We start from the raw sequence: 21,646 nt of genomic DNA on the forward strand, positions 1-21,646 counted from the left end.
CTTTTTGGAAGGCCCAGTAGCAGAATCGGTGCGTAAAGCAATGAGCGCCGGTTTCGGAAGATAAAGCAAAAGCTCGCCAGAGTTTTGAAATGATAAGCAGAAACAAGCGCGATCTTGTCGAAGAGGTCACTGAGTTTTACAAAGTCCAGAATTTTAAAGAAAGATATTATTGTGCGTCAGATAATTTACATGAGAAAGAAGCGTAAACAGTTCATAATGCCATGACGATAATAGATGAAGCTAGAATCAAAAGCTTGTGGGCGACATAGTTAAAATATCTTACACCTAAAGTAATTTTTTTTTCCGCTACGCTTTACATATGAAATTTGCTTTATCAGCTCCGGGCACATTCCTTTGGATGAAATTCGGCCGGATCCACCGTTTTTCATCGAACATTACTATGCATCCCAGTAGACCGCGGCAACCCGGTTTTTTTTTTTACCGTCCGCTGCAGTTCAATTTGATCACGGGATCACTGATCACTATCTTTGCCATTCGTGAGTGTTACAGAGTGTATCTCGTGATCATGTTTTAGTGTACCACGTGAAAAGCACCGGCGGAGAAACAACAAGTGCTAAAAATACCTACTTTGACATGCCCCCAGTGAAAAATTATTTAAATTAAAACTTTCCCGTTTGTAGAAAACCTTTCAGCCACAGCTCGTGTATTATATTAATTCTGAAAACCTTATAATGGAGGTATGAATGAAACCTTTGTACTAGTTGTTCTGCCATCAAAATACCAGTGTCGCGAAAATGAAAATTAAGCTAGATGTGTGCAAAACACTGGTTTCTGTTTAATAATTCCAACGAGAGAGGTTTTACTTCTATTTTTAATTATCTGATATATGTCACAAATAAAACGAGAGATTCTAGAGGTAAACAAACTAACAGAGTTCGAGTTCTCCCTGCGACAAACAATGAACACACTCGGTCTTGCTTCAGCCACACTCCCAACAGATTTTTGAATCTTTGCATGCTTGGATGGCAAGCTTGAAGGACTTTGCTCGCTAAGCAGTGCTCGGCTTTCTGCATCCCGCTTGGCTCAATTTAAATTAGCAGCATTGTCAATCATTGGAGAATGTGACTGAAATACTCTCAGTGAAATCCGCTTGAAATCCTCGTGCAGATCTAAACAATTCTCTTATACTGATATCATCATTGCGGAGTTCCACCAATGTTTTTTCGTCATCTTCAAACTTGGCGCACTTTGGCTAACAGCGAGTGATCACATGGTACACAAAACAGTGATCCCGTGATCAAATTTAACTGCATCTGTTGGCCTAAAAAATTCGGGCTTGCCGCGGTCTACTGGGATGCATAGTACACGAACAAGCATTCAGCCAACCAAACAAAATTTTTCAAAATAGTAATTGTAGTTGGTATTATTTTTCGTCAAAGAGCTGTTATTTTAAAAAAACATTCTTTAATGCCACTCATATACAGCCATTATTATTATTATTATTATTATTATTATTATTATTATTATTATTATTATTATTATTATTATTATTATTAATGTCATTTGAAAATATAAAGGGCTATTTGTAATTGATCCGGCGACATTGCTAAGATCAAGAATACCAAGGAAGGAAATGAGTTTTAACATCGTGCAACTCCAAGCGAAGAGGAAATATTTTGGCAACAAATGATGCAGGTCTTATTTCTTTCTGTATTTCCAGTTACTTTCTCATTTTATGTGCCGTCTGACCAGTTTGCAATGTAAAAGGAAAAAGTCTCTTCCGTCTTCATTCCATCAGCCTGCGTAGCAAGTGTTTCTGTAGGGATTTGTGCGCATTTTCCGCTCTCTGAACGCGCGGAAATTGGGACGAGAGAGTTTTCACTCTAGTTCCAATTTCCGCGCGGTAAAAAGGCGAAAAACGCCAAAACCCTACGGAAACGCTTGCTTAGCAGGCTATCCATAAGTTGATCTGTTAGCAGAAATACAGTGGAAGGGCGTTACTAATAAACGATGAAAGAGTGGCCGTCTTTAGAGACATATAATTAGTCTGGGACGAAATTGGGCAAGCATCTGAAGTGCGTCCAGTTATGCGCCTCGCAATCCATCTGGTATAATCCTCTGTTCGTTTCTCTCTCGAATTTATAACAGTGCACGCCTTTTTATATAAGACGCATAACCAGCTGAAGCACCTCAAATGTTTGCGTAAGTTTATCCATTCGGATTTTCCGTCTGTAGTATAAAAGCGGCTAAGTTGCAATTGAATTAATGCACTTGGAACTGAGGTCTTTGTCCCGCCAGAGAAGTGATGTGCTCAATTATTGCCACTCACAGTGCGGCGGTCAAGTCTTGCCTTAGAAGAAAAAAGTTCTTTAAATTAAAAAAGGTCTTAAATGATCATCAAAAGATATAAATACATATCTTAAGCTACAAATAATAACAATAACAATGGATCAAAATACTGTATATTACAATGCATAAAAAATACGAAGCCCATGTACCTCATCTATTATTTTTACAAGTTCTCAAAGACATACTGAAATACGAGTCTATTAACAAACGATAGTTTGAAACGTCCAGTGTTTACCTTAGAGTACATAAAAGATTTCTCCTGAAGGAGTAGTTCGTATACTTCACCTTTTGGACTTCTTCGGTAAAATTCCTTGTAACGGAGAGTTCTTACAAGAGGCCTTTCTAAAAATTGGACCTCACGACTCGAGACCTCGATTGTCAGCTTGCTACCTGGGGCAGTAGAAGTGTTGTAAAAATATAAGAAAGCTGAAAGAGATTCAGCAGCTGTCAAAAAAGTCTTTGTGATTCCTATTAGATCAAAACCGCAGTTGGATTGTAGCTGTCTTAGATCACTGATCTGTCTTATTGCGGATCAGCGCGCTTTTCATATTTAAATGAGTCAATTTTCAGATCCTTCCTGAGGAGTTAAGATGAAGGATAATATCAGGAAAATGGGCTCCTGATAATATACCCGCGTGCAATAAGCCGCCAGGACGATTGGTCTTTTGGATGGCAAGTGTCAATCACACAGCTTTCAAGTTTTAGCATAAGTCTAATGACCAGTAGTTGGTGCTAGTCACTTGTGGTGTAACACACAGGAAACCGATGAGTCAACTACAGTAAAAACCCACGTATAAGAACCTAGTGATTTAAGAACCTACCGGCTGAAATTGGGCATTTTAATACCCAAATATATAAGAACCTATTTAGCCTGGCAAAGAAAAATAGGTTCTTATCCAAAAAAACGCTCTTATTGTAAGGCCAAAATACTGGATTTTGTTAGAAATTGTGAAATTTCTGAGAAATGTACCATAAAAATTATTTGTTTAATACAGTATGTAGTACAATGAAGAAACTTCAAAATTGAAAATCTTTTAAATACAGAGTATAGAATATGTAGTACTGTATAAAATTATACTGGTGTAGTCTTGGGACTTGAATCTGTATAGTGCCCTGACTTTTTGTATCACTATGACAAATCCTACAAATAAGAACCTACTAAGAACCTAATCAGCCTGACTTTGGAAAAACTACCCCAAAATATAAGAACCCATTCAGCCTGAACCCCAAAATTCTAGGTTCTTATACGTGGGTTTTTACTGCATGTACATGCACAGGTCACGCAAGCTCCTGATCTCATAACACGAACCCGTGAATCTTACTTGTAAGCGGTATTGTAGATTTCTCGAAATGCTAAAATATGGCCATAAATATGGAAATAAACCGTCCTCCTCTGATTAAATTTGCGCGTGGTTGTGGGAAATTATGAGCGAATTTTTCTAAAAAATGGTCACCGTAGACTGCGTCCAATTTCCACATTCATGTCGATATTTTGGCATTTTGAGATATTAATTTCCCTTACCAAGTCTATAAAACGACAACACCTGACCTGACAACACCGCTTACGAATGAGACAAATAAGTGTCACGTTCTTGCTCGGATGCCTGTGCCGCATGTTTGCTCAAAACATACAGTTGAAGACGACGTTTGGCTCAGTCAAGGCTTGTGGCTAGAATTTGGTTTGCTGAGCTTAGATTTCTTTTAAAACGTGTGTAACTAGGACTCAAGCCTCCGAGAGCAGATAGCCTCTCTCGCAGTCGTTTTTAGAAGACTCGGAGGAGGTAATACGAGTCCCCTAAAAATGACTGCGTGGGAGGCTAAAGAGCAGACGACTTACTTTTGTTCCCACCCCCCCTCCCCTGGAGGGAAGGAGGCTCCGCGGGGTACCGCAGGTTTGAGGTGATTTCCTAATTTCATTTGACCAGTATCAACAGCTCCTGTTTGCTCCCGGGGGGGGGGGGGGGGTACTCCTCGGAATTCTTGGTGGGGGTGTGCCGCCCGGGTCTTCAAATCCCGACCCTATTTCAGAACTAAACATGTCATTTTCCACACCCGTTTTCAGACCTGACCTCTAAAATTCATACCCGTTTTCAGACCTGATAATTATGCATCAGTGCCGAACGGAAGTTGACGCAAGGAGTAAAAGTAAGCTGGAATGACATAGTTTATCTATTTCTTTTTCTCGCTATCAGTTAGTCGTTCCAGTTACGTACTGAGAAGAAAAATATGTTTATAAGCTTTCGTAAATGTTCCCGGCCCCAAAAACCCGACCCGATTTCAGACCGTAATTGTCAAAATCTATACCCGTTTTCAGACCAAAACGGCTCAAAAACCATACCCTTTGGGGCGGCACATACCTATATACCTTATATAGGGGAGTACCCCCCCGGGTGTTTGCTTTACACTAATTTATTGATGAATGTCTCGAGATGTTGAATCATGAGTCACGCCATGTCATTGGCGATTCTTGGAAAAGCGCTTGTTTTCCGAGAAAAACAACCAAAGCCTATTTCCGGTCTCCTATCGAACCGAAACTTTTCTATTTATTACTTTCGTTTAAGTGAAAATCACCCCTTAAAATTTTCTTTGAAGATAGTTTATCAGTTTGTCTTCGACGAAAAGTTCAATTTCCTCTGAAACAATTCGTGAGGAAGAACTAGAAGTACTGGGATCAGGTTTGGGTGGCCAATCGAATTGTAACAATGGCAGGGGTGAGTACATTACAATTCTTTGACTGCAACAGAATGACAATGTCTGATAATGGAAACGTGGCTGTGCTAAAGAAACATGAAAACTGCATTGAATTGTACGGCCAAAGAACCTTTGATAGCGTCGATCAGCAATGGATGTCAAGAAAGCTGACAGTGGGCCTTTTAAAACCTCATGACATCTGTTTTGGACCAAATAACCATCTAGTTGTTTCAGACATCGGGGATACCAGCGTGAAGATATTTTACTTGGGCGAAGGTCAGTGCCTAGTAAATCAAATTGTGATTGGGCATGATCACAGCCACAGCCTGATTATACAAGATATAAACGGTCTGGACAGGGAATCTTCTTCAAGAGTTCTTTCTGTTTTCAGAACATTTCAAATCCCGCAAAACATTGTTATTGGTCCGGCTCCTCTATCGCAGTTGTTCGTTTCGTGCGGTTTGGACATAATTCTTATCAACATGGACTGGAATAAGCTGTCTCCTCTGAGTTATTTTCTAGTTCGTTCCCCTATTGACTGGTGCTTTGTACAACATGAGAAGAGTGTAGTCTGTGACAATGTAAGCACAGTGAAAGATCACACCGCGAGCCACAAGGTTGGAGGATTCAATCCTCTAGCAATCACAAAGGCCGAGTTTTGTGGAATGTTCTACCATGTCACAGAAACAAACCACGCTGGATTTGTATGTCTTCAAAGATCAGAATGTAACGTTGGAAAGCGAGGAGGTAACAAGAAATTTGCTGAAACAGTTGTTATTTATGTGCGGGTAATGGACCAAAATGGCCGATTGATATTTCACGCCAGATATGGCAACTGCTACGAAGGTGCACGGGCAAGCACGACCCATGCAGAATATTTTATGCTAGTGGATGAAGATTTCAGACAAGCTGTTAGAATCCTCCGAGATCAGAAAGGAGGGTACATTAGCATGTACATGAACAAACAGCCTTGCTTTAGGTCTACAGGGCATGGCAAGAAGACAGAACTCAAAGTAAAGGATTGTGCACAAGATTTGATAAATTTCTACAATCTTCACTGCTCACCTCACAAAATAAACTTGACAATCAATCTCTGCCAGTTGTATAAAGTCGACATGTTAAGGCTGCCACAGGAACCCTCCCTAGCGCAAGACATTAGGAATGCTCAATTAGGTCTGAAAATCATGTTAAATTCTGGCATACAACTGAATGCCATGACACAACAAAGCTGGAAGAAACTTGCTGAATTTGCAGGCTTTGATCGTGAATTACCGGAATACCAAGGCAGTGAAAGACAAAAGCTGGACCAGCATATTCACAATGTTTTATTTAAAATGAAGAAAACGCCGATCACCCTACTTTATCGATTTTAGTGTTGAAAATCTTCCAACTCCAAGAGAGCAGAAAGCACACTCTGGCAACTGAGAGGTTCAGTGAATCCATACTGATCCACTCCGATTTCTGGGCGCTTTGAACAGTTCCTGAACACAATTATTGTATGATAATAGCTCTATACCCCAAGGCCATACCCTGAAAACACAGAAAAATCTGAGAAGTTATCGGAGCCCTTTCACTCAAAAGAAATTGAAAAACTAAATTGCACAATTTGACCTGCAAAATTTGAAAACAAACAATAACAACGCAAGAAAATACTTCTTTCAATCTGGAGCTTTAAATTGAAAGTTTACATTGTCGCTAAACTAGATTCGATTTCTTTCTTTTCCGTTTCCATATACCTCTCTCCATTTATACAAGATTCTTACATTTAGTCAGCGATCATTACAATAATTTAAGAAATAATAACATCCACATTAAGATCGATTTTTTCAGTTTATCTTGGAAAGACAAAACAGAATCCCCCTCAACTAAATCCAGTGGGAAGGTGTTCCATTCCCTTATCACCTTGGGAAAAAAGGAAAATTGGTGGTAATTCGTTCAGGACTCAGCTACTTTATACCTGTACGATTTTAGGAATCCTGAGACTTAAAAGATTAAAGTACCATAGTGTTATTGAAAACTTAAACCAACCTTTTGGATTTCATTATGAGTATACCTCAGTCAGAAGTAACATTAAATTAATCTCATTCTTCATGATTGTTCATCTGTTATTTTTGTGTAAATGGGGAAGAACTTTGTCGTTAGGATTTCATATTCTTATATAGAGATTCTATATTGATAATGACATGTTTAACACTAGTACGTGGTTTTCAGCGAAACTCGCTCAAATTATTGTGGATCAGTTTCTGTCCAAGCTATGCTTCGACGGACGAGGTTAAATTCTAACTGGGAATCGGTAAGAAGTAACTACGTTTTACTGATCGTTGTACCACTCGCGATCACCTACACATATTCATCAATTCGTATTTCCGATTACAAGTAAGCAAACGTGCAGATAAAGAAAAGAAAATTAGTGCATGCGAGGCATACACGCGCCATAATATAAGGGAGTGATTATTGTTCTCTTTCGTATTAGAGCTAAGGCTGAACCAGTACTAAATCACACTCTTATTTTGTAGTGATTTGAAAAGAAGGTCTTTACATGTAAGAACACTTTGGGCTACCATTCAGGGCCGAGTTGCTCAAAGCATGGTTAGCGCTAACCCGTGTTAAATACCATGACAACCTTTTGGTTTTAATACCTCTTAACCAATGGTTAGCGCTATCCATTGGTTAAGAGGTATTAAAACCTATAGGTTGTCATGGTATTTAACCCGGGTTAGCACTAACCATGCTTCGAGCAACTGGGCCCAGCTGTTTTAGGGTTTTAGTAAGTGACTGTAGGCTTGAATAAGAGGCCTCAATAGAGAACCAGTATCATATACGCGAAACTGCTACACAGTCAATATGTTACTGATGTTCAGTTTTCTGGTAGTTTGGACTCTTGCAATGTCCATATCAAACTATCATCTCAGGCTGACACCGGTGGGAAAAAACTGGCGTTCTTCTTTAAACTTCACCCTGGGAAACTATAACATTAATTATTTTGATTTTTATGATGGTAAAAAAAGTGAAACTTGAAAATTGACTTGAATGTTTTCACTTCTTTTTCTTAAATTCTCGTTGTATTTTTAATTTTCAATGTTTGATTTTTATGAAAATTGAAAGGACGGAAGGTACATGCACCAAGCACCGTTTAGATTGTCTAATGTGAACAAGCCCAAAAACCCGGCCAATACTTCTCCACCAGTGTGGAGCCTACAAGCTCTGAGTCAGAGACAGTTCAGTAGTATATTGCTAGCCTTCCACTGATTCTTGCAAATTCTATCGTGCGCATGCCCTTTCCAAGAGATTCAATTTATAGAACTTGATGTCATGTTCCTTTTATAGTACTAACAGCTCTATTGTTATTTTTTCGCCGGTCTTGTCATGACAAATGTTTACGGTAATTGTTTGTGATGTTTACAAACCAAATAATTTTATTAACCACATAAACTGCCTTATAAGGTCAAATAATTGTTTGGAAGAAGTGAAAATTGTACCCGTACGGACTCATCTCCTCAAGCGCTTGTCAGTGACCGATACAACGTTCAAGACGAGAAGTTCAGGTGGAAGAACAATGCACTGGTCCAACACATGGCATGTACACTACTGAAAATCGTTACGGAATTAACTCGTTTTTTACACGGTTCGTTCTGTATTACATTGTAAATGATACATAAAATACCCCTATGAACGACTAGCAAAAACAGGCGACCGAACTATTTCTGGCTCAGTTGCTAATTACTAAATTCGACAAATTACGTCACTCAGTTTCTCGGAAATACGGCCCAGCTTTTCTGAGAAATGGTTGACAGCTATAATATAAGGATCGAAACTTTGTTGGTGAAAGCACTTTCATACATTCATATGTTCCTTTAAGAAGTGTTGCCGTGTATTTGCATTTAATTTCGTCGGCTCGGGTCTTTACTAGAAAGTAATATCACAATTTCAGCGTAGAAATAAGATCAGTGTGTTGCCACTGAGAAGCAATGATGAACGGACCTGCGCTAGCCATCTCCGAGCAAGGACGAGTAGCAGTTGCCAAGGGAAGTGCAGGCCGAGTGGAGCTGTATGGCGGGAGAGATGATAGGCCAGCAGCAAGCCAAGTAATAACGCAAAATCTTATAACACCAAACAATGTTTGTTTCGCTCCGGGCAATCACCTCGTCATAACTGACATTGGTGACAACAGCATTAAAGTTTACAGCTTAGAAGAAGAACCAGATCTTGTGAGCAGAATAATTTGCCATCAACGTAAAGAAAAAATTATCATTGAAAGGACAAGCCAGCCTTCTTCGTCTTCGTCTTCGTCTTCCTCTTCTTCACATAAAATTCTGACCCCTTTCAATATAACCACTGGACCGAGTCCTTTATCTCAACTTTTTGTTGTTTTCGAGATCCATATTTTTATGCTTACCTTGGACTGGAATACAGTCGAATTGATCGATTATCAACAGATTTCTTCGCCCGCGGATTGGTCCTCATTACAGGTTAAACAGAGAAAGGAATGTAACAAGACGAGTATTGTGCACGACCACATCGACAATCACAAAGTTGGAGGACAAAACCCTCTTGCAGTCAGTAAACCTCAGTTTTGCGCCATGTTTTATCATGTTACACAGCGGAAGAAAGATAAAATAAACTATAAATGTCTTAATAGACCAGAGTGCCGCGTTGGAAAAATGGCGAGGCAAATGAACCCTACAACTGATTATGCTGCAACAGTTGTTGTGTATGTTCGCTTGACTGACCAAACCGATCGCTTGATTTTTCACGCCAGGTATGGAAATTGTTTCGAGGGCGAGAGGAGAAACACAATTCATGCTGAATATTTTATGCTGATAGACGAAGAGTTCAGACAAGCTGTTAAGCTCCTCCGTGACAAGAAGGGAGGAAAAATTAACATATACATGAACAAACAGCCTTGCTTCAGATCAACAAAGCATCACGACAGAGTACCGGGGCTCAAGAGAAAAGAGTGCGCACAGGATCTGGTCAATTTCTTTAATTTATACTGCTCATCTTATGGCATTACGTTGACCATAAATATCTGCCAGTTATACAAAGTCGACATGCTTCCTTGGCGGTCTCTTAAGAAAGATATCGAGAATGGTCAAGAAGGTATGCGGAGGATGATTTCTGCTGGTATTGAGCTGAAGGCCATGTCCGAGGAAAGCTGGGGACGACTCGCCAGGTACGCCGACATTGAATTGCCCGAGTACCGAGATAGCAACCGACAGAAATTAGATCGACACATTGATGAATTTATTCAAAGTGTAGGGACGAAATGAGTCCTGCACGAGGCAACAGAATCTTTGGTATTATTGTGAAGTGCGGGAAAAAAATGATGAAACGTTTACCTGACATTGGAGGAATTACCCAGGCTTGAACTAAACCAGAGAAAAACTGAAAAAGACGCTACATCCCTTTTTGACATCTTTATCTTCACCATATAGATGAATATTAAACAGTGACCCTGAACTGACATGAACATTATTAACTATTTTTAAGAAGTGCAAAAACTCCAAATATTGCAAAATACTCTTTTAAATGACCCTTTTATAAGTTCTAAATGTTTTAACTCAATTCGTTTTCACGAGTTTTTTTTATCATTGTCAGAAATTTGTTTAATACTACTTTGTACCATGTTGTCATATTATAGCTTGTAAATTGTATTTTCGGTTTTTTTCCTTAATATAAGCATAGTGGGGTAATACGCATCTAAAGAAGCTTTCTTATTTTTAGTTTTTTTGAAAACTGTAATCTCTAGATTGCAGCAGAAAGACCAAAGGAACTCTGAGTTGTTGGAGCTTTTGAAAAAAATTCACGTTAACCAGTCCCTTCCTTTTTCAGCTGTCTATGAAGTTCGTGTTCAGGACTGAACAATTTGATTTCAATCCTGTCAATAGAAACACGCGCTTATGGTTTTCTTAGTCTTATATTGCAGTGATATTGTAGCAACATTGTAGTCTTTTAGCTTTAATACTTAAGTTTTGTTTATTACTAATTATTGTACCTTATAGCCGGCTATGTGTTTCGTTTAATTATAATTGCATGTAACAGTCTTACATTGTAGCAATATTGTAGTCTTAATTTTTGTCTATTACTAATACCCGCCAAGATTAGCTAATGCTATACCGGCGCGAGTTGTGTAAATTGTCTTGTATATTTGTTGGAAATAAAAATAAATTCAATAAATTGAATTGAATAAGTTTATTCCGTTTCTTCTTACCTTGGTCACGATACGAACAAGGCTTGTGATCAAAATCTAATTTCTCCTTAGAATACCAATACATTGTTAAGCAGACAAGTGAAAATGAAGATCATCACATGCAGTGGTCATGTTTAGCCCTGGTCAAACGGCGCATGATCAGTAGTTGATGATAGTCAATAAAAGTTAAAACTCGCTCAAAAATTACATGCTACAATAAGTAGAATACACAAATCTTCATGATCACGATAGCTTTCCCCCTTTGACTACGCGCATGATGGTTGATAACAGTGGATGATAGTTTTGCCAATTATCATCAACTATCATCGACTGACATGCGCCGTTTGACCACGGCTTTCCGATGTAACAGAAGATCGTCAGACACGCCAGTAAAATACCTTCCACGAAGGAAACACCGCGATGATTTTTGCATAAAATGCTTTACATTCTCCCTGAAAACAAACAGGAAAATACAAACTGTCAGTGCTAATCATGATCTATTGTCCGTTAAGTCACAGGCAGCATAAACAAAAAACAATTTTCTTCCATAAAGTGTTAAAAGGTATCTCAGCTTAATCGGGTGCCTCAAAACATGATTGACGGATGTGCGAACATATTTTCCGCAACTGTAATTTCTTCGCCATGGCTTTTTGCACCGACAATTTTCAGTTGGTGGAGTCAGGAGTTATTATAAGAATTTTGCACCACAAAAACCACGCGCCTTTCTCCAAAAAGCTAAAATGCTGTTCTTGGCGGCTCGAAGTTACAAAGTATAAACAACACCAGTTGCTATAGTGATGTTTCATGACAAAACTATGATGCAAGCCATTTGCGTCATCTCCGCGCACAATCATTAACGGAATCTTTTTTTACTTCTCTTGTAAAAGACGAAACAGAAATTTTTTCCCTTATTGGAGGTCCGTCGGACGATCATATGAGACACATTCATTAGTGGATACTCTTTCAGTAGAGACCAAGAGAAAAGTATTCTCCTTGGAATCAGTGTGCATCGTTGGGTGCTAAATGAGAGCATACACGAAGCGCGCGCTTTTTTACTAGTTATTCTGCTATCAAAATACCAGTGTCGCGAAAATGAAAATTAAGTTAGATGTGTGCAAAACATTTCTGTTTAATAATTCCAACGAGAGAGGTTTTACTTCTCTTTTTAATTATCTGACTTATGTCGCAAATAAAACGAGAGATTCTAGAGGTAAACAAACAAAACAGAATTCGAGTTCTCCCTGCGACAAAAAATAACACACTTGGTCTTGCTTCAGCTACACTCCCAACAGATTTTTGAATCTTTGCATGCTTGGATGGCAAGCTTGAAGGACTTTGCTCGCCAAGCAGTGTTCGGCCCTCTGCATCCCGCTTAGCTCAATTTAAATTAACAGCATTGTCAATCATTGGAGAATGTGACTGTGACTGAAATACTCTTAGTGAAATCCGCTTGAATAGCCCTTTTCACGGTTAACTCTGCTCATTTGAATTACAATGAAATCTAGCATGTATGTGAGGCAATTTCGGGCTATTTTGTAGTTTTAGCCCGAAATTGCCTCGCATCCACGTTGGATAACATTGTAATGTAAATGAGAATAATCAACCGTGAAAAGGGCTATTGAAATCCTCATGCACTGATCTGAACAATTCTCTTATACTCATATCGTCATTGCGGGGTTCCACCAATGTTTTTTCGTCATCTTCAAACTTGGCGCACTTTGGCTAACAGCGGTGATCACATGGTGCACAAAACAGTGATCCCGTGATCAAATTTAACTGCAGCTGTTGGCCTAAAAAACTCGGGCTAGCCGCGGGCTACTGGGATGCATAGTACACGAACAAACATTCAGCCAACCACACAAAATTTTTCAAAATAGTAATCGTAGTTGGTATTATTTTTTGTCAAAGAGCTGTTATTTAAAAAAAAAATTCTTTAATGCCACTCATATACAGCTGCTGTTGTTTTATTATTACTGTTATTTATTATTATTATTATTATTATTATTATTATTTATTATGTTATTGATTTTATTATGTTATTGAATTTTACTGCATGCAACCATACTTGTACAGTACGCTTAGAGTCATGTTTGATTGTAAAATTTATTTTATTTTTCGTTATTCAATAAAATAGATCATTATAATAAATTTATTATTATTACTATTATTATTATTATTATTATTATTATTATTAATGTCATTTCAAAATATAAAGGGTTATTTGTAATTGATCCGGCGACGTTGCTAAGAATGCCACTCCACGCGAAGAGGAAATATTTTGGCAACAAATGATGCAGGTCTTATTTCTTTTTGTATTTCCAGTTTTTTTCTCATTTTATGTGTCGTCTGACCAGTTTGCAATGTAAAAGGAAAAAGTCTCTTCCCTCTTCATTCGCAAGTGTTTCCGTAGAGTTTGGTGCCGGTTTTCCGCTCTTTGACCGCGCGGAAATTGGGACGAGAGAGTTTTCACTCTCGTTCCAATTTCCGCAGAGGAAACCGATGAGTCAACTACATGCACAGGTCACGGACGCTCCTGATCTCATAACACGAACCCGTGAATCTTACTTGTAAACGGTATTGTCGATTTCTCGAAATGCTAAAATATGGCCATAAATATGGAAATAAATCGTCTCTCTCTGATTAATTTGCGCGTGGTTGTGGGCAATTATAAGCGAATTTCTCTAAAAAATGGTCACCGTAAACTGCGTCCAATTTCCACATTCATGTCCATATTTTGGCATTTTGAGATATTTTAATTTTCCTTACCAAGCCTATCAAACGGCAACACCTGACCTGAGAACACCGCTTACGAATGAGACAAATAAGTGTCACGTTCGTGCTCGAATGCCGATGCCGCATGTTTGCTCAAAACATACAGTTGAAGACAACGTCTGGCTCCGGCAGTCAAGGCTTGTGGCTAGAATTTGGTTTGCTGAGCTTAGATTTCGTTTAAAACGTGTGTAACTAGGACTCAAGCTTCCGAAAGCAGATAGCCTCCCGTGCAGTCGTGTTTAGGAGACTCGGAGGAGGTATCATGAGTCCCCTAAAAATGACTGCGTGGAAGGCTAAAGAGCAGACGACTTACTTTTGTTCCCACCCCCCCTCCCCTGGAGGGAAGGAGGCTCCGCGGGGTACCGCAGGTTTGAGGTGATTTCGTAATTTCATTTGACCAGTATCAACAGCTCCTGTTTGCTTTACACTAATTTATTGATGGATGTCTCGAGATGTTGAATCGTCAGTCACGCCATGTCATTGGCGATTCTTGGAAAAGCGCTTGTTTTCCGAGAAAAACCACCAAAGCCTATTTCCGGTCTCCTATCGAACCGAAACTTTTCTATTTGTTACTTTCGTTTAAGTGAAAATCACCCCTTAAAATTTTCTTTGAAGATAGTTTTAACAGTTTGTCTTCGACGAAAAGTTCAATTTCCTCTGAAACAATTCGTGAGGATATAGAAGATCTTGGATCAGGTTTGGGTGGCCAATAATAGAATCGTAACAATGGCAGGGGTGAGTACATTTCAATTCTTTGACTGCAACAGAATGACAATGTCTGATAATGGAAACGTGGCTGTGCTAAAGAAACATGAAAACTGCATTGAATTGTACGGCCAAAGAACCTTTGATAGCGTCGATCAGCAATGGGTGTCAAGAAAGCTTACAGTGGGCCTTTTTAAGCCTGATGACATCTGTTTTGGACCAAATAACCATTTGGTTGTTTCAGACATCGTGGATACAAGCGTGAAGATATTTTACTTGGGCGAAGGTCAGTGCCTAGTAAATCAAATTGTGATCGGGCATGATCACAGCGACAGCCTGATTATACAAGATATAAACGGTCTGGACAGGGAATCTACTTCAAGAGTTCTTTCTGTTTTCAGAACATTTCAAATCCCGCAAAACATTGTTATTGGTCCGGCTCCTCTATCGCAGTTGTTCGTCTCGTGCGGTTTGGACATAATTCTTATCAACATGGACTGGAATAAGCTGTCTCCTCTGAGTTATTTTCTAGTTCGTTCCCTTATTGACTGGTACTTTGTACAACATGAGAAGAGTGTAGTCTGTGACAATGTAAGCACAGTGCAAGACCACACGGCAAGCCACAAGGTTGGTGGATTCAATCCTCTAGCAATCACAAAGGCCGAGTTTTGTGGAATGTTCTACCATGTCACAGAAACGAGCCATGCTGGATTTGTATGTCTTCAAAGATCAGAATGCAACGTTGGAAAGCGAGGAGATAAAAAGAAATTTGCTGAAACAGTTGTTATTTATGTGCGGGTACTGGACCAAAATGGCCGATTGATATTTCACGCCAGATATGGCAACTGCTACGAGGGTGCACGAGCAAGCACGACCCATGCAGAATATTTTATGCTAGTAGATGAAGATTTCAGACAAGCTGTTAGAATCCTCCGAGATCAGAAGGGAGGATACATTAGCATGTACATGAACAAACAGCCTTGCTTTAGGTCTACAGGGCATGGCAAGAAGACAGAACTCAAAGTAAAGGATTGTGCACAAGATTTGATAAATTTCTACAATCTTCACTGCTCAGCTCACAAAATAAACTTGACAATCAATCTCTGCCAGTTGTATAAAGTCGACATGTCAAGGCAACCACAGGAACCCTCCCTAGCACAAGACATTAGGAATGCTCAGTTAGGCCTGAAAATCATGTTAAATTCTGGCATACAACTGAATGCCATGACACAACAAAGCTGGAAGAAACTAGCTGAATTTGCAGGCTTTGATAGTGAATTACCGGAATACCAAGGCAGTGAAAGACAAAAGCTGGACCAGCATATTCACAATGTTTTATTTAAAATGAAGAAAACGCCGATCACCCTACTTTATCGATTTTAGTGTTGAAAATCTTCCAACTCCAAGAGAGCAGAAAGAACACTCTGGCAACTGAGAGGTTCAGTGAATCCATACTGATCCACTCCGATTTCTGGGCGCTTTGAACAGTTCCTGGAAACAATTATTGTATGGTAATAGCTCTATACCCCAAGGCCATTCCCTGAAAAGGCAGAAAAATCTGAGAAGTTATCGGAGCCCTTTCACTCAAAAGAAATTGAAAAACTAAATTGTACAATTTGACCTGCAAAATTTGAAAACAAACAACAACAACGCAAGGAAATACTTCTTTCAATCTGGAGCTTTAAATTGAAAGTTTACATTGTCACTAAACTAGATTCGATTTCTTTCCTTTCCGTTTCCATATACCTCTCTCCATTTATAGAAGATTCTTTTATTTAGTCAGCGGTCATTACAATAATTTAAGAAATAATAACATCCACATTAAGATCGATTTTTTCAGTTTATCTTGGAAAGACAAAACAGAATCCGCCTCAACTAAATCCAGTGGCAAGGTGTTCCATTCCCTTATCACCTTGGGAAAATAGGAAAATTGGTGGTAATTCGTTCAGGACTCAGCTACTTTATACCTGTACGATTTTAGGAATCCTGAGACTTAAAAGATTAAAGTACCATAGTGTTATTGAAAACTTAAACCAACCTTTTGGATTTCATTATGAGTATACCTCAGTCAGAAGTAATATTAAATTAATTTCATTCTTCATGATTGTTCATCTGTTATTTTGGTGTAAAAGGGGAAGAACTTTGTCGATAAGATTTCATATTCTTATATAGAGATTCTATATAATGACATGTTTAACACTGGTACGTGGTTTTCAGCGAAACTCGCTCAAATTATTGTGGATCAGTTTCTGTCCAAGCTATGCTTCGACGGACGAGGTTAAATTCATACTAGGAATCGGTAAGAAGTAACTACGTTTTACTGAACGTTTTATCACTCGCGATCACCTACACATATTCATCAGTTCGTATTTCCGATTACAAGTAATCAAACGTGCAGATAAAGAAAAGAAAATTAGTGCATGCGAGGCATGCACGCGCCATAATATAAGGGAGCAAGATTGGGAGCAATTATTGTACTCTTTCATATTAGAGCTAAGGCTGAACCAGTACTAAATCATGCTCTTATTTTGTAGTGATTTGAAAAGAACGTCTTTATATGTAAAAACACTTTGGGCTACCATTCAGGTGTTTTAGGGTGTTTTAGTAAGTGACTGTAGGCTTGAATACGAGGCCTCAATAGAGCACCAGTATCATATACGCGAAACCGCTACACAGTCAATATGTTACTGATATTCAGTTTTCTGGTAGTTTGGACTCTTGCAATGTCCATATCAAACTATCATCTCAGGCTAACACCGGTGGGAGAAAAACTGGCGTTCTTCTTTAAACTTCACCCTGGGAAGGTATATCATTTGATTTTTATGATGGTAAAAAAAAAGTGAAACTTGAAAATTGACTTGAATTTGTTCAGTTCTTTTTCTTAAAGTCTTGTTGTATTTTTAGTTTTCAATGTTTGATTTTTATGAAAGTTGAAAGGACGGAAGGTACATGCACCAAGCACCGTTTACTGAGATTGTCTAGCCGAAAAACCCGGCCAATACTTCTCCACTAATGTGGAGCCTACAAGCTCTGAGTCAGTGACAATTTTAGTATATTACTAGCATACATTACACAAACTTCCATTCTTGGAAATTCTATCGTGTGCATGCCCTTTCCCGGATATTCAATTTATATAACTTGATGTCATGTTCTTTTTACAGTACTAACAGCTCTATTGTTATTTTTCTCAGGCCGGTCTTGCCATGGCAAATGTTTCGCAATTGTTTGTGATGGCTACGAACCAAATAATGTTATTCACCACATTATAAACCGCCTTATAAGGTCAAACAATTGTTTGTAAGAAGTGAAAATTGAAACCGTGCAGACTCATCTCTTTTAGAGGCGCTTGTCAGTGACCGATATGTTCAAAAGCTCAAATGGACGAACCATGCACATTCTGCATTACACTGTAAATGGTACTGAAAATAGACCTATGAACGACTAGCAAAACATCTGCCGATTACAGGCGACTGGACAATTTCTGTCTCAGATTCGACAAATTACATCACTCTCAGCGGCTTTTCTGAGAAATGATTGGCAACTATAACATAAGGAACGAAACTTTGTTGATGAAAGTACTTTCATACGTTCATGTGTTCCTTTACGAAGTGTCGTCGTGTGTTTGCTTTTTACTTTCGTCGTTTCAGGTCTTTCCTCAGTGAAATTAATATGACAATTTCAGCATAGAAGTAAGATCAGTGAGTTACCAGTAGCGAGTAATGAGTGAACGATTTATAAACAGGCCTGCGCTAGCCATCTCCGAGCAAGGACGAGTAGCAGTTGGCAAGGGAAGTGCAGGCCGAGTGGAGCTGTATGGCGGGAGAGATGATAGGCCAGCAGCAAACCAAGTAATAACGCAAAATCTTGTAACACCAAACAGTGTTTGTTTCGCACCAGGAAATCACCTCGTTATTACTGACATTGGTGACAACAGCATTAAAGTTTACAGCTTAGAGGGGGAACCACATCTTGTGAGCAGAATAGTTTGCCATCAACATGAAGAAGAAATTATCATTAAAGGGACAAGCCAGATTTCTTCGTCTTCGTCTCCATCTTCTTCTTCGCCTTCGTCTTCGTCTTCTTCTTCTTCACATAAAATTCTGACCCCTTTCAATATAACCACTGGACCGAGTCCTTTATCTCAACTTTTTGTTGTTTTCGAGATCCATATTTTTATGCTTACCATGGACTGGAATACAGTCGAATTGATCGATTATCAACAGATTTCTTCGCCCGCGGATTGGTCCTCATTACAGGTTAAACAGAGAAAGGAATGTAACAAGACGAGTATTGTGCACGACCACATCGACAATCACAAAGTTGGAGGACAAAACCCTCTTGCAGTCAGTAAAGCTCAGTTTTGCGCCATGTTTTATCATGTTACACAGCGGAAGAAAGATAAAATAAGCTATAAATGTCTTAATAGACCAGAGTGCCGCGTTGGAAAAATGGCGAGGCAAATGAACCCTACAACTGATTATGCTGCAACAGTTGTTGTGTATGTTCGCTTGACTGACCAAACCGATCACTTGATTTTTCACGCCAGGTATGGAAATTGTTTCGAGGGCGAGAGGAGAAACACAATTCATGCTGAATATTTTATGCTGATGGACGAAGAGTTCAGACAAGCTGTTAAGCTCCTCCGTGACAAGAAGGGAGGAAAAATTAACATATACATGAACAAACAGCCTTGCTTCAGATCAACAAAGCATCACGACAGAGTACTGGGGCTCAAGAGAAAAGAATGCGCACAGGATCTGGTCAAATTCTTTAATTTATACTGCTCATCTTATGGCATTACGTTGACCATAAATATCTGCCAGTTATACAAAGTCGACATGCATCCTTCGCCGTATTTTGAGAAAGATATCCAGAATGGTCAGCAAGGTATACGGATGATGATTTCTGCCGGTATTGAGCTGAAGGCCATCAGTGTCCAAGGAAAGCTGGAGACGACTCGCCGGGTACGTCGACGTTGAATTGCCCGAGTACCAAGATAGCCACCGACAGAAATTAGATCGGCATATTGATGAATTTATTCGGGGTTTAGGGACGGAATGAGTCCTGCACGAGGTAACAGAATCATTGGTATTATTGTGAAGTGCAGGAAAAAATATGATGGAACGTTTACCTGACATTGGAGGAATTACCCAAGCTTGAACTAAACCAGAGAAAAACTGAAAAAGCTGCCACATCCTCTTTGACATCTTTATCTTCACCATATAGATGTATAACAGTGACACTGAACTAATATGAACATTATTGACTATTGACTGACTATTTTTAAGAACTGCAAAAACTCCAAAGATTGCAAAATGCTCTTTTAAATGACACTTTTATCAGTTATAAATTAGTTTTAATTCAATTCGTTTTCACGAGTTTTTTTTTTATCAATGTAAGAAATTTGTTTTAATACTACTTTGTATCATGTTGTCATATTATAGCTTGTAAATTGTATTTTCGGTTTTTTTCCTTAATATAAGAATAGTGAATGCGCATTTGAAGAAGCTTTTTTTTATTATTGCTGCAATCATCCTGCATGACAACACATATTGTGAAATTGCAATCCTCTCATAATCTAAGGAAAAGTCTTAGGTTGGAAATACCACCTTTCAAATCGAATATCAAAAAGCATTCTATATCTTATGGTGGTCCAGTTTTGTGGAATCATTTGCCAATTGAGAGTCGTATAGTGAATAGCGTGAAAAATTGCTCTAGGATGATTAACGAGCTTACTTTGGTCAGAGACATGGACTTTTCTAATTTATTCTGTAGAAGATAGCTCCCCCTTGAAAGGAGTTTTTAGGTCTATGATTTTAGCAGTTATACAATACCATCAATTATTGATTACTTGTTTATTGTAAATATTAAATTTTAATGTTATGTTTATACATATAAGAAAGTCTTATTTTACTTTACAATTTTATTACAGTTATTGTTTATGTATCTTTTATGTTATTTGCACGACCCCACAAGCTGCATAGCTTAAATACTTATCGTGTCTAAATAAAGGTTTTGCTTACTTACTTCCTTACTTACTATCTCTAGATTGCAACAGAAAGACCAAAGGAACAATTGTTGGAGCTTCTGAAAAAATTCACGTTAATCAGTCCCTTCTTTTTTCAGCTGTCTATGAAGTTCGTGTTCAGGACTGAACAATTTGATTTCAATCCTGTCAATAGAAACACGCGCTTATGGTTTTCTTTGTCTTATATTGCAGTGACATTATAGCAATATTGTAGTCTTTTAGCTTTAATACTTAATTTTTGTTTATTACTAATTATTGTACCTTATAGCCGGCTATGCGTTGCGTTTATAACTGCATGTAACAGTCTTACATTGTAGAGCCGATATTGTAGCAATATTGTAGTCTTAATTTTTGTCTATTACTAATACCCGCCAAGATTAGCTAATAGAGACTTTTAGATTCTAGTACGAGTACGAGTACGACTACGAGATTTGACTTCGAGTTTTTAGCGAAGTACTAAGAACAGATATATCACAGAAAGTTTCATTTCACTCTTCACGAACGACGAACTTGACGCAGTTGGTTTGAATGATGATAGTTAAGCCCTTTCGTGTTTCCAAAAAGACGAGATCACCTACGTTTCGAGGACTCGTTTTCGCCACTACAAGATTCTTACAAAAACTCGTAGTAAAATGACGTCAGCTATCTCGTTTTCCCGCCAAAATGACACTGGTTCACGCGCGCGCACTCCTTGTCTATTGGAGAAACTCGTAGTCGTACTCGTACTAGAATCTAAAGGTCTCTAATATAATGCTATACGCGGGTTGTGTAAATTTTCTTTGTATATTTGTTGGAAATAATAATAAATTGAATAAATTGAATTGAATAAGTTTAGTCCGTTTCTTCTTACCTTGGTCACGGTGCGAACAAGGCTTGTGATCAAAATCTAATTTCTCCTTAGAATACCAATACATCGGTTAAGCAGACAAGTGAAAATAAAGATCATCACA

The 21,646-nt window shown here is 38.6% G+C and overlaps 3 protein-coding genes and 1 pseudogene across 4 annotated transcripts; all 4 read left to right on the forward strand.

Annotated features, from left to right (window-relative positions):
* Positions 1 to 4,745: 4,745 nt before the first annotated feature.
* On the forward strand, positions 4,746 to 7,092 carry LOC146450080 (uncharacterized). Its single transcript, XM_085100762.1, has one exon. The coding sequence runs from the start codon at positions 5,013 to 5,015 to the stop codon at positions 6,372 to 6,374; it is 1,362 nt and encodes a 453-aa protein (XP_084956888.1). The 5' UTR covers positions 4,746 to 5,012; the 3' UTR covers positions 6,375 to 7,092.
* Positions 7,093 to 8,657: 1,565 nt separating this feature from the next.
* Positions 8,658 to 21,507, forward strand: LOC146450081 (uncharacterized; annotated as a pseudogene). The gene is made up of 2 exons (XR_014860395.1): positions 8,658 to 8,950; positions 18,368 to 21,507. The product of XR_014860395.1 is annotated as an uncharacterized LOC146450081 (transcript).
* Positions 8,944 to 10,310, forward strand: LOC146450082 (uncharacterized). Its single transcript, XM_085100783.1, has one exon. The coding sequence runs from the start codon at positions 8,970 to 8,972 to the stop codon at positions 10,269 to 10,271; it is 1,302 nt and encodes a 433-aa protein (XP_084956909.1). The 5' UTR covers positions 8,944 to 8,969; the 3' UTR covers positions 10,272 to 10,310.
* LOC146450083 (uncharacterized) lies at positions 14,099 to 16,769 on the forward strand. The gene has a single exon (XM_085100782.1). It carries the CDS (start codon positions 14,690 to 14,692, stop codon positions 16,049 to 16,051), a length of 1,362 nt encoding a protein of 453 aa, XP_084956908.1. The 5' UTR covers positions 14,099 to 14,689; the 3' UTR covers positions 16,052 to 16,769.
* Positions 21,508 to 21,646: the final 139 nt, after the last annotated feature.

Source organism: Pavona decussata, unplaced genomic scaffold, assembly GCF_977016875.1.
Source record: "Pavona decussata unplaced genomic scaffold, jaPavDecu1.1 SCAFFOLD_510, whole genome shotgun sequence".
In the NCBI taxonomy this organism is placed as follows: domain Eukaryota; kingdom Metazoa; phylum Cnidaria; class Anthozoa; order Scleractinia; family Agariciidae; genus Pavona; species Pavona decussata.

Coding starts and splice junctions, on each gene's coding strand:
- LOC146450080 (XM_085100762.1), top strand. CDS start 5,013: ATGGCAGGGGTGAGTACATTACAATTCTTTGACTGCAACAGAATGACA.
- LOC146450082 (XM_085100783.1), top strand. CDS start 8,970: ATGATGAACGGACCTGCGCTAGCCATCTCCGAGCAAGGACGAGTAGCA.
- LOC146450083 (XM_085100782.1), top strand. CDS start 14,690: ATGGCAGGGGTGAGTACATTTCAATTCTTTGACTGCAACAGAATGACA.